Source organism: Grampus griseus (assembly GCF_964374135.1).
Source record: "Grampus griseus genome assembly, chromosome: 11".
In the NCBI taxonomy this organism is placed as follows: Eukaryota; Metazoa; Chordata; class Mammalia; order Artiodactyla; family Delphinidae; genus Grampus; species Grampus griseus.
In genome coordinates, this window is record NC_139005.1 from 92,668,834 (window position 1) to 92,681,453 (window position 12,620).

The 12,620-nt window shown below is 60.1% G+C and overlaps 1 protein-coding gene across 2 annotated transcripts in view; it reads left to right on the forward strand.

Moving 5' to 3' along the window:
- MICALL1 (MICAL like 1) overlaps positions 1-12,620 on the forward strand; it is a gene marked incomplete at its 5' end in the record, with an annotated part of 28,263 nt that overhangs the window by 12,465 nt on the left and 3,178 nt on the right. The window contains 10 exons of one of the 2 annotated variants that reach the window (XM_082665183.1): positions 316-761; positions 2,337-2,394; positions 3,069-3,427; positions 4,859-5,274; positions 7,873-8,007; positions 8,622-8,748; positions 8,884-8,974; positions 9,121-9,194; positions 12,221-12,335; positions 12,506-12,552. In XM_082665183.1, coding sequence (XP_082521309.1) covers positions 316-761; positions 2,337-2,394; positions 3,069-3,427; positions 4,859-5,274; positions 7,873-8,007; positions 8,622-8,748; positions 8,884-8,974; positions 9,121-9,194; positions 12,221-12,335; positions 12,506-12,552 — 1,868 coding nt within the window. The remainder of the gene's footprint in view (positions 1-315; positions 762-2,336; positions 2,395-3,068; positions 3,428-4,858; positions 5,275-7,872; positions 8,008-8,621; positions 8,749-8,883; positions 8,975-9,120; positions 9,195-12,220; positions 12,336-12,505; positions 12,553-12,620) is intronic. The other variant, XM_082665184.1, reaches the window with a different exon arrangement.

Genomic DNA, 12,620 nt, shown 5'->3' on the forward strand with positions numbered 1-12,620 from the left:
AAATTGATTTCTTGAGCCACTAATGAGTGGCAGCCCGCACACTGGATGGAACCTCCGTAGGAGCTGGGGGAACCTTTGCTTCCTCTTGCAGCAGAAACTGAAGGCGTGTTTCACAATTTATGTTGCTGATTTCACATGGTTTTATTGTTGTGGTGTGATTCTGACATTTACCCTTTTTCTTTTCCGCTGGGAAGTTCTGGGTACTGAGACGGGATCCAGGCTGGCAGTTGGGAGGAGGGGTAGCCAGCACCCTGGGCCGGGCTGCCTGGCTAAGTTGATCCCCCCATCCCACCCCACCCCTGTTTTCCCTGGCAGGTGTCAGCGGTGCTCCAGCACCCTGCTCCCCGGAGCTTACAGGAGTGGGCCAGAGGAGGGCACCTTCGTGTGTGCAGAGCACTGCGCCAGGCTGGGCCCTGGTGGGCGGTCAGGGGCCAGGCCCACACTCCCCCCACAGCCAAAGCAGCAGCAACTTACAGAAGAAGCCAAGGATGTGGAGAGAGGCGGCCCCAGCCCTAATGCAGCTGCAGGGCCCGAGGTGGACGTACCCAAGGCCAGCCTTGAGGGCCGACCCCAGATCCCCACCAAGCCCCAGGTTCCCGGCAAACCACAGGAGCTGGCCAGCACCCCGGGCAGCCGCCCCACACCTGCCCCCAGGAAGGCCTCTGAGAGCACAGTCCTGACGCTCCCCACGCCCCGGCCCCGGTCCAGCCTGCAGCAGGAGAACTTGGTGGAGCAGGGAGGCGGCAGCGGCCTGGTGAATGGTGAGCAAGGGCCCGGCTGGGCGCTTCCTGAGGTGTGCCTGGCGTCTAAACGTACATGTGCCTGGGAGTATTCATGGGGCCGTGCTGTCCTTGCCTGTGTGTGCTGGGGATGTGCTGGGGACGACCGTGGTGCTGGGGTTATTAATTCACGCAGCAAACAGTTACTGAGGCCCCTCGGTGCACGCTCTGTTCTCCATGCTGCAAGGACACAGACCCCTGCCCCATTCTGTGTGCCCAGGATGTGTGTCCTTTTGTGTCCATCTTGTGTGCTTCAGTTTCGGGGTGTAGGGAGTGTACATCATGTGTGCCTGTGTCCCGAGTGTGTCTGGTTCTGTGTCCACACTCAGGTGACCTCCCCTCCCAGGCCCAGCCTGTGTGCTTGTCCACATCTGGATGTCTGGCAGGGGACAGCTCAGGGGCTGGGGGTAGGGGAGGGTGTGTCCCTGGTCAGATGGGCCCCTGGGGCGCTCCCCAGGCTGGCCTGTTTTGTAGTGGAGACCCCTGCCTCACCCCTCATTGTCAGACCTTCCCACATGACCTCCCTGGGCTTCCATGAGCTCATGGAAACATGGTTCCTTGTAACCTGAGACGTGCTGGGCAACTCTTATCAGAGGAGGCCCAGGGGAGGGAGACTCCCAGGGTCTCCCCCTGGGACTTGTTCGTTCTGTTCCGCACTTGTGGAGGCCCGTTCCTGAGCTGGGCACTGGGGATAGAGATACTGTTCAGACCTGTTTGTGCCTTTGAGGTGCTGCCAGTCTCGAGGGAGAGATGGACACAGACATGAGGATTTTGGTAGAATGTAGACGTCTGTTAAGATGGGGGAGCAGAGGCTATGGTGGGGTTCACGGAGGACACTTGGGAGTCAGGGGAGGCTTGCAGGAGGAGGTGACCCTGGGGCTGAGTTGAAACAATATTTCCTGTCTACTTTGGGGAAGTGTCAGAGGGGCACTTGGGTTCCCCCTTCTTTTTGTTTTAAATAAATTTATTTATTTTTGGTTGCCGCGCATGAGCTTTCTCTGGTTGTGGCGAGTGGGGGCTACTCTTTGTTGTGGTGCGCGGGCTTCTCATTGCAGTGGCTTCTCTTGTTGCGGAGCACGGGCTGTAGGCGCAAGGACTTCAGTAGTTGTGGCATGCGGGCTCTAGAGCACAGGCTCAGTAGTTGTGGCGTACAGGCTTAGTTGGTCCGCGGCATGTGGGATCTTCCCGGACCAGGGCTTGAACCCGTGTCCCCTGCACTGGCAGGTGGATTCTTGACCACTGCGCCACCAGGGAAGTCCAGGGTTCCCCCTTCTTAACTGAAATACGAATGGGGTCTCTAGGTGTCCTGGCCTTGCCCCTTTGACCTTCTCTACCTGTCACCTTTGGTGTTTATCTCATCTCCCTGAGTGCTGGGCTGGGGAGGTAGGAGGGTGCTGGTGAGGTTGCCATGGCCACCTGGAGTCCATGACCTGGCAGGTGGGACGGAAGGGCATCCTTGGTAAGGCAGGCACTTGGGCTGGCTCCCTTGGTGCCCCACCGTGCTGCCTGGCTCACAGCTGCCCGTGAAGACCTGTTTCATTCTCCTTTCCCATCTAGGGAAGCTGCATGAACCCCCCATCCCCAAGCCCAGAGGGACACCCAAGCTGTCAGAGAGGTATGCTGGCCCTGAGGGGTTTCAGGGCCCTGGTAGGGGGAAGGGGAGTACCCTGGGGTCTGGGCGGGTAACAAGGCCATGTGACCCACCAGCACACCCTCCCAAGAAGGGGTGGGGCTCATCTCTGGGGGCAGGAGCCTGTGCCCACATCCCCTTCCCTGTGGCTCCCCTGGGACCCCCTCTCCTGTGGGCAGCAATGGTGGTGGAGACGGCTGCCTCTGGGGTCCCTTCACCCCTCCAAGCCTCCGCTGCCTGTGGAACGAGGGAGGCCTAGGCCTCGCTCCTAGAGTCGTCGTGCGAATCAGCAGCAGAGTATAGAAGACCCAGCAGAGCTCAGCGGTACACCTGGCTCAGATCCTCCAGCCCTGGGACCCCGTGTCACAGGCGAGGACATCGGTTGCCAGCTCTTGTTTGGGAGCTGTGTTTCCCCTGTATGGTCCATGAGAGAGAGGGCCGGGGAGAGAGAGCCAGAGACAGAGGAAGGGGAAGGGAGAGGCCTCCTTCTTTCTGTTTCAGCTCTGGGCCCAGACTGGCCCCACTGGGCTGGGGTGGGAGAGGAGAAGGGTGCAGTTTCTCATCCACCCCCTTTGGGCTGCACTCAAGACTGTCTGGGGAGAGAAGGACATGCCCCCCTTGCCTCCTAACCGTTTCTGCTTCTTCCTGCCTCTGTCCAGGACACCAGCCCCCAGGAAAGACCCCCCATGGATCACACTGGTGCAGGCAGAGCCGAAGAAGAAGCCAGCCCCCCTGCCCCCGAGCAGCAGCCCCGGGCCGCCGCCCCCGGGCCGGGACAGCAGGCAGGTGGAGAACGGAGGTGTGCATGAGGTGGCTGGCCCGGAGCCCAAGCCCTACAACCCCTTCGAGGAGGAGCAGGAAGAGCCCCCAGCTGCACCCCGTGCAGCCACCGGCCCTGCCCCGACTCACCCGGAGTCCACACCCAAGTCCCTGCACCCCTGGTACGGCATCACCCCCACGAGCAGCCCCAGGACAAAGAAGCGCCCCGCCCCCCGAGCACCCAGTGCATCCCCCCTTGGTGAGTGCCGTTCTCGGGAGCTCTCCTGACAGTTGGGACTCTGGGGTTGGGCACCTGGGTGAGCCCAGGGCCAGGGAAGGGCACGTGGTGCCACAGGATCCCCTCCAGGCCAGGTGCCGTGTGTGTCATGTCTGTCCTCAATCCTTGAGCAAACCTGTGACGTAGGTATCATACCCCATTTTGTAGGTGAGGAAACTGAGGCACAGAGAGGGTAAGTGATTTGCCCAAAGCCTCACAGCGCTTAAGCAGTGGAGGCAGGATTTGAACCCAGACTCCTGACTATACTCTTAACCCTTTGTAACCCACCTCACAGGGCTCTTGTGAGAATTAAACGTGTTATCCATCAGTGTGCATAACACCAAGTTAGGCTTGTGGAAAGCGCTGGGCAGGGGTTAGCTCCAGCCCTGCCCATCTAGTCACTCTCCTCCAGTTGCCAGGCGCCTCGGGCTCTGACCTGGCTGCGTGGCACGGGTGCTAGTGGCTCTGAGCAGTTCCTCCCCTGTGTCTGTCCTCCGTCTCCCCATCCGGGATATGGAGGTGGTGGGCCAGCTCCCAGGCGCTGTGCCTCCCTCCGCCCAGCCCTCCCTCTCGCCGTCTTGCAATCTTCTCGGGCCCTGTGCCTGGCCACCTTCCACCACGGCTGGGGTCCAGCTGCCTCTGAGACCTCAGTGGGAGCCCCTCAGACAGTGGGTCCGAGGGCACATTAGAGATGACCGGAGGCCGGTGTTCAGGTGGCCCAGGCCCCCCTCTCCGGCCCCTGCTGGTGCCCTGGGACCCTCCAGCTGAGCGTGGTGGGTCAGTTGATTGGAGGTGATTGCCGGGTGGGAGATGCAGCCAATGGGATGAGCTCTGAGTCGGACACAGCTTGGTCCAATCCCAGCCCTTCTCCTCTCTGAGTCTGTTGCCTCCTGGGAAAGCGCAGATGATACTCTGAAGCATGGTGTCCCTCAACGCATGAGGATGAACCTGGCACGGGGCAGTGCCTGGCCTGGCGCCGGCCACCGCCAGGGCTGCCTGCTTCTCCCTCCCACCTCTGCTCGGGTCAGAGGCAGAGAAGGCAGACAGAAGCAAGGCTTTTTTTTGGCCTTTTCAGTCTGGCTTTGCTTTGGGTCACATCAGACGTGGGAGGGGAAGTGGAGGCTGCAGCCACGCTGGATGGGGAAGCGAGGGCCGTAAGGAAACCAGGGCTGCGACGTGCCACGAGGCGCACGCCGGGGCCCGAGGAGCGCAGGGTGACTTGGGATGATTTGTCTGCCAGTGACCTTGGTCCAGTCACAGCTTTGCTGTCCTCTGGGCTCTTGCCTGTCTGGATGTGGAGGACTTGGGTTGCCAGGGCCTGCAGCTCTGTCGAGAGTGGAGCGTGTTAGGTGAGGCCGGAAAGCCTGACTGTGCCCCCTCACGTGGCACCCACTTGTGTGTGTGTTTGTACAGCTCTCCACACCTCCCGCCTGTCACACTCGGAGCCACCCTCAGCCACCCCGTCGCCAGCCCTCAGCGTGGAAAGCCTGTCGTCCGAGAGCTCCGGCCAGCCCCCAAGTGGGGAGCCTCTGGAGCCACCAGTCGTGCCCAAGAGCTCCTCAGAGCCTGCTGTCCATGCCCCGGGCAGCCCTGGCACCTCGGCCAGCCTCTCTGCCAACTCCTCCCTGTCCTCCTCTGGGGAGCTGGTACAGCCCAGTGTGAACCGGACACCTCAAGCCAGCCCTGGCCTTGCCCCCAATACTAGGGGCAGCCCAGGTCCCCCTCCAGCCAAGCCCTGCAGTGGCGCTGCTCCCACCCCTCTCGTGCTGGTTGGAGACAAGAGCCCTGCGCCTTCCCCTGGAACCTCATCCCCACAGCTCCAGGTAAAGGTGAGTGCCTCACCCTCGCTAAAGGCTGCTGTCCTGTCTAGTGGCCGTGGGCCTGGTCTCAGGGCAGGGTCTCTGATCCTTCCATCGTTGCTGGCCCTGACTTGTTGGGTGACCTTGGCTGTGCCCATCTACCCATTCACCACTGCATTCATTGAGGCACGGCTCCCCCTCTCCATCCTTTCATCCATTAGCCAGACCTCCTGTCCATCTGTGCATGTCTCCACTTGCCTGGCCTTCCATGTCTTGAGGCGTCTAGCCCTTATTTACCTGCCTAGCACATGCACGTGCCCATTTGGGACGCATCCACTAGCCACCACTTAACCCACACATCCTTCCGTTCACCCTTCCATTCACTGAGGTCCTATTTGTGCCAGACCCTGGCACAGTGGCGTTGAGACCTTGTCCTTGCCCTCTAGGGGCTTACAAGCTGCTCAGGGAGACAGGCCTAGATGATTGTTCTACAAGGCCGCCTGGGGTAGAGCACAGAGGGGAGGGGATGACTCCCTTCTTGGGGTCATTTTCCTTCTCCAGAGACCTCAGTCTCCCCTCCTGTAGAATGGGGCAGATGGTGTTCATTGAGTCCCTCCTGTGTGTATGGGCTGGCCTGGGCTCCAGAGGTGAGATGACCGTGGCGATCCCTGCCCCCCAGGTGCTCACAGGCAGGTCGGGGTAGGGTACTGGGATGACTGCGCCTTGTGTAGAGTTTGTTTTTGGCGGGGACGGGTAGAGGAGGGGTCGGCCCTCAACAGGCAGAGGGCCGAGGAAACAGCTTTCCTGGGTGCTTCTCTTGTGTGCCATTGCAGGGGTGCGGACAGCCCGTGCTGTGGGCTCCCCTTACCAGGCCCCTTCCCAGGCTGGCCCCGCGATCCATCCCCTCTGGGGGCTGCAGTGGGCACGAGGAGGGTCTGCTGGACACCCATCCCTGGCAGCTCGTTTTCCACCTGACCTCTGTGGCTGGTGAAGCACTTGTTTCTCAGTGTCACGCCAAGAACCAGGGGTCACCAGGGGTCAGGACAGTCCTCTGGGCACCTAGTTCATGAGGGGGCCTCTCCTGCCACCAGAGTCCCTTTGCACCACCAGGTTCTGATTCTACCTTTTTTCCCGTACTCTGCAGCCCTCTGAGGGCCCGGCTGTAGTCCTGGTCTGACCTACCTGACAGAGGATAAGTCTGGGGAGGAGCCTGAGCTGTTGGTCTGTGCACCTTTCAAATGCCACTTAACCTTCCCTGGCCTGGGCAACTGCCTCCTGTCCAACTCTATCACCACCTGCTGTGTGACCTGGAGAAGGCCCAGCCCATCTCTGGGCCTCAGGATGCTCTGAGGAGCCCCAGGGCTCCTTGCTGTGGGAGGTGGGGGAGGGAGTTGATTTTGGACGCCCCTCCCTTTCCCCCTACAGGCAGCTGCCTTTCAGTCTGTTTCCTGTCCTGAGGTCTGTGAAAGGTTGGTCTGAAGGAGTTCCGTGGCTGAGAACCCTTGAGGGACTCAGGGGCCTTTGGGCTGTTTGGCCCTGCTGGGCCCCTCTGGGTGTGACTGTGGAGGGTGTGGGCAGAGCCCAAGAGGACTTCCTCCTGGGGTGCCCCGTCCCTTACCCTAACCCCAGGATTCGGGGAGAACCCGAGACACTGGGGACAGGAGACAGGCAGGCCCGTTGGGCGGGTGCTGCCCTGTGGGGCCCAGACTATCACCCTGCGGCGCCGGTGGCCTGGGACTTCCCTTGCTTCAGATCCCAGAGCAGCCGCCAGCCTGAAGGATGGCAACCTGAAGGCTGGCACAGGTGAGGTGAGCGGGCTCCTCCCTCCCCCCAGCTGTTGGAAAGCCCGGTAAATACTCCTGGGAACACTCCATGGCCTCCAGTGATGCCTGGGGAGGGTGGTTGGAAGGTGCTGGCACTGCCCACGTGGCAGGCAAGGCCCGTCCCAGTGGGGGGCCTGCCCGGCTGTGCTGGCCTCAGGACAGGGATTACCCCAGAAGGACAGAAAAATGCAGAGCTAGGGCGCAGCAGAGGATGGGCAGGGGGAGCTGGGCAGGAAGGGAGCTACCTTCCTCCTCCCTCTACTGATAGTGGGTTCCCTGTTTTTGCTTTTCCTGGCTGGGGGACCCTGGGCAAGGAGCTGAACCCCGGCATCCCCGCTGGAAAAGGGGTGGTTGTGAGGCCTGGATGAGCTGCTATAGCTCTGTCCCACCCTACACTGCATGTCCTGACCACTGCCCCCAGCGCCGGAGGGCTGCCCCAGCCCGAAATAGAGTCTCACTGCAGCTTGGGCCCTTGGGAAGAGCGTGACCTTGAGCCAGTTACTTAACCTCTCTGAACTCGAGTTTACTCAGCTGTAAAATGGGCACGACACTACCCACCTTGTGGAGTGGTTGTGAGAATTGAACAGGAATGTAGAGAAGTATCCAGTGCGGCGGCAGCACACGGGAGGCGCTGGGAAGTGGAAGTGTTTGTTGAGTGACTGAGTTCCTCAGAGACTGGCTGCTGGGGGATTCTGTCTCTGCCTGATTCCTACCGCCCCGCTTTCCATGGTCCCATGTGATCAAGCTGCCTGGGTCTTACTGACCCCTCCCTGACTTATCTTCTGCCACGTCTCCCTGCCTTTAGTCTTCCTGCAAGGAGAATCCTTTTAACCGGAAGGCATCACCCACAGCGTCCCCAACCGTAAAGAAGGCCACCAAGGGCTCCAAGCCAGCGAGACCGCCTGCCCCAGGACACGGCTTTCCGCTCATCAAACGCAAGGTACAGCTGGGAGCCCCAGACAACTGGCTGCCTGGGCCCCGGCCCCCTCCCTTGGCCGCCTCAGGCTTCCCGTGGGACTCTGCCACAGGATGGGCTGCCTGGGCAGCTTCCCTCAGATGCTGGAGGGGGGCATGCTTGGGAGGCCCAGCTGGGAGATTTATGAACTTGCAGCCAGGGGGATTCTGAGCAGATTAGCTGCTCTGACCAAAAGCATTGGGTGATGCATTTAAATTGTTACTAATAATAGTTCAAGGATCTGAAGCGTTCACGTGACAAACAGCTTAGAGTGTTCTCAGGTTTCTCTGTCTAATAGGGTCACTTTCGCACGTTGTGATATATTTTCTCGAGTGGCAGAGGAGGGGAGGAAGTTGCCAGAGAGAAGCAGGAAGTTGTATCGCCCTCTGGGCATGCCTGTTGGAGCTGGGACCAGGGGCATGGCAGGGGCGTGACTGTCCCTACACCCATCCCTTGCCACACCGGGGTGTGGGACGGAGCCAGGGCGCAGGGCCTGTGGAGGCCAGTGCTGGCCGGAGAGAAGAGGGAAGCTCCTGTTCCTGGCGGCCAACAGGTGGGAGGGCGGGCTGACCTTCAGATAACTGGGCGCTGTCGGGCAGGTTCAGGCTGACCAGTACATCCCCGAGGAGGACATCCATGGGGAGATGGACACCATCGAGCGTCAGCTGGATACCCTGGAACACCGTGGGGTCCTGCTGGAGGAGAAGCTGCGTGGTGGAGTGGACGGTGCGGGAGCTGCCGGGGGCCTGGCGGGTGGGACTCGGGTAGGGGGAGCCTCTCTTCCAGGGTAGGAGCCGCCGTGGCCCCTTTGAGGGTGGGGACTGCCTCCAGCCCTGGCCTCAGTGGGCATCTGGTTTCCAGAGGGCCGTGAGGATGACATGCTGGTGGACTGGTTCAAGCTCATCCACGAGAAGCATCTGCTGGTTCGACGGGAGTCCGAGCTCATCTATGTGTGAGTCCTTGCTCCCCTTGGCTCCTGGCTCCTCTCCCCAGGATCCAGAGAGCTTAGGACTGGGAATCTTCACCTTCCTCCCTTATCAGTGACAGCACAGGGCAGGCAGCCGCAGAACTAACAGTCACCTTATTCCCACCTTCCAGCTTCAAGCAGCAGAACCTGGAGCAACGCCAGGCCGACGTGGAGTATGAGCTCCGGTGCCTTCTCAACAAGCCAGGTGAGTGTGGCCACACCCACTCCCCAGACACCTGCGCTGGGGCCTGGTGACATGGAGGAGTGGGCTGGGGAGTGGACAGACCGGGCCCTGATGGGGATGCACGGGCAGAGCCTGGGAACAGGGCAGGGGGTGCTGCCTGGGTCATAACAGGTGAAAACTAAGCTCAAGCCACGACGGGAGAGGGAACGGCATGGCCAGCGTGGGGCTGTGACGTCTGTGGTGTTGGGATGGCAGGCCTGCAGAGAACACCAAGACCAGGAGCAGACTGGCTTGTTGTTTTTAGATGTTGGGGATAGGAGTTTATTAATTAATTAATTTATTTTTGCTGTGTTGCATCTTTGTTTCTGTGCGAGGGCTTTCTCTAGTTGTGGCAAGCGGGGGCCACTCTTCATCGCGGTGCGCGGGTCTCTCACTATCGCGGCCTCTCTTGTTGCGGAGCACAGGCTCCAGACGCACAGGCTCAGTAGTTGTGGCTCACGGGCCCAGTTGCTCTGCGGGATGTGGGATCCTCCCAGACCAGGGCTCGAACCCATGTCCCCTGCATTAGCAGGCAGACTCTCAACCACTGCGCCACCAGGGAAACCCCCCTTTTTTTTTATAAAGTAATTTTTTAAAATATTTTTTTATTTTTTAAAATTTTATTTATTTTTGACTGCATTGGGTCTTTGTTGCTGCGTGTGGACTTTCTCTACTTGTGGCGAGCGGGGGCTACTCTTCGTTGCGGTGCACGGGCTTCTCATTGCGGTGGCTTCTCTTGTTGTGGAGCAAGGGCTCTAGGCGTGCAGGCTTCAGTAGTTGTAGCACTCGGGCTCAGTAGTTGTAGTGCACAGACGGGCTTAGTTGCTCTGAAGCATGTGGGATCTTCCCGGACCAGGGATCCAACCCATGTCCCCTGCATTGGCAGGCGGATTCTTAACCACTGTGCCACCAGGGAAGTCTCGATTGGCTTGTTTTGGTACCCTCCTCTCCTGGAAGGTGTGGGTGGGCTCCTGGCGGGGAGGGGTCAGGCTCCAGGGCCCAGGGCTGCCTTGCTGCGCGAGGCAGAGCAGGTACCTGTCCAGAGGCAGCTATGGGCTCATGGCCGTTAGGCCAGAGCATGGCAGGGCTCTGCTGGCGGGGGGAGGGACAGTGGAAGTGCCCCTGCACAGCGTGGCTCAGGGTGACTCTGGGAGGGAGGGATGGGATGTGCTGAGAATGGAGCGGGGCCATGGGAGGATAGGGTGTGGAGTCACACGGCCCTGCGTTCTGCCGCTAACTTGCTGGGGGCCCTTAGGCGGCTTCCTTAGCCCCACCGAGCCTCAGCGGCTTCATGTGTAAGACAGGGATGAAGGTGCCCGCCTGGGAGGGTATTCTAAGGCCCAGGAGCCGGTGCATGTGGAAACACTCTGTGCCCTATGAGGGGCTGATGGCTGATGGTTTTTATGTGGCTGAGCTGGGGTCTGGCCATGACATGGGGTGAGCACAGCTGTGGGCTGAGAGAGAGCACAGGACTGCGGAGTGTCCAGAGGCTGGAGCCAGGGCTTTTGACCGCTTCCTCTAGCCCAGGTGGTAGGAATCATTGTTCCCATTTAACAGAGGAGGAAATGAAGAGCCCGAGAGGCTGAGAGTCTCGCACATTGGTGGTGGAGCTGGGCTTCTAGCCATGTCTCTGACTTGGGCATGTCCCTGCACACCCAGCCCCTCCTGCCGGCTGGGACAGTGGCCCTGCTTTTCCACTGACCAGGGAGCTTGGGAGGCTGGATGTGACCCAGAGGCAGGAGTTTTCCCTGAGGAAGTCACAGAATGTCCCAGCTCTTTGCTGCCACCTATGAATCACTCCCAAATCTCTGGAGGCTGGGGCGTGGCCGCCGCTCAGAGGAAGCCGCAGCGACACCTTGTGGTCGAAATGGGGACAGCACCTCTGTACCCCAGGCCAGCCTGGCCCTGGGCTTTTTGTGTTGCTTCTCCAGTCCTCTGTGTGGTGGCAACACATCGGGGCTTGTCATCCTGTCCTGGTTGTTGCCTTTGGAGGGTGAGACTGGCTTATAAGGCCCCAGGTGGGCTGGAGATCCATAAGACACTGTAAGGGCTGTAGCTTGGATCAAAGCATTCCAAGGCTGGCCGGGTACAAGCACTGGCTCCACCCTTGCTGTGTGACACTGGTCAAGGACTTAACTTCCGCAAGCCTTGGTTTTCCCACACGTAGGTCGGGGACATAACTTACCCAGGCCCCAGATTTGGGAAGCAGCAGAGTAGGATTTGAACTGGGGTGGTGGCTGAAACCCATGTTGTCCCCAGAACTATGCTGGGTCAACGGTTCCAGTTTTGGCAAGGGGTGGTGGTAGGGGCAGGTGTTGCGGAGGGAAGGTCCAGTGTGGGCATCCCTCCCCTGGGAGCCTGTGGGCTGGGTGAGAGGAGTACCGGGGTGCAGGTAGGCCTCTGAGGGAGGTTCTGTAGGATAGCTCAGGTTCTTGAGAGGAGGCTGGAGGGGCAGCAGGTGTCTGAGACATCAGGGACACCTCCTGGCAGGGCTCCCTGCCCCCAGGGACCCCTCTAGTCCACCCTCCTTCATGGCATTAGATGAATGTCCCAATATGCCCCTTGGGTCACATTGCTTCTCCTGCATGAGGACCCCTGGGGTTCCCTGTTATCTCCCCACCCCTGCCCCACTTTGGCCAGCTCGCCATTGGAGGCTCTCAGCAGACCCAGCCTGAATCCTTCCCCCAAGAAACCATCTAGTGAACATTTGTTGAATGAGTGCATGAACATAGCAGGAAACTCTTTGGCACGTGCTCTTCTCTGTTCTCAGAACACGTATTGTGCTGGACCTCCCGGAGCCCCCTTGGAGAGTTTTTTTGGTAGGCAGACTGGTATCCTTGGTCTCTCCTATGACAACCTTCATTTCTCCAAAAATTTGTAATCCCCACCCCTCTGGGCCCCCCTCCCCAGAGTGTCCAGCGTGGGGCTGGTCTGCAGCCACCCTTAGCACTTAGACGTTAGTTCCTCGCTTCCTGGGACTCATGTCCCCAGCTTTTCTCCTCGGGCAGAAAAGGACTGGACAGAAGAGGACCGGGTCCGAGAGAAGGTGCTGATGCAGGAGCTTGTGACCCTCATCGAGCAGCGCAACGCCATCGTCAACTGCCTAGATGAGGACCGGCAGAGGTGACGTGGCTGGGGGAGGGGTTCCCCGGGGCTTCCCGGGGGCGGGGCCCTCACTGCCAGTCATCCCAGCGCCGCCTGCTCAGCCTGCGTGGACTCGGAGTCTGGAGGGGCCTGAGAGATTACCTCGTCCTTCCTCCCGTGGGACACTCAGCTTCCCTTTCTCATTTCAGGGAGGAAGAGGAAGATAAGATGTTGGAAGCCATGATCAAGAAGAAAGGTGAGGCCCCTCCTGGGGTTCTGGCCCACTTGAACTCCTGGAGGGTGGGGGGTAGGTTGGACAGAGGG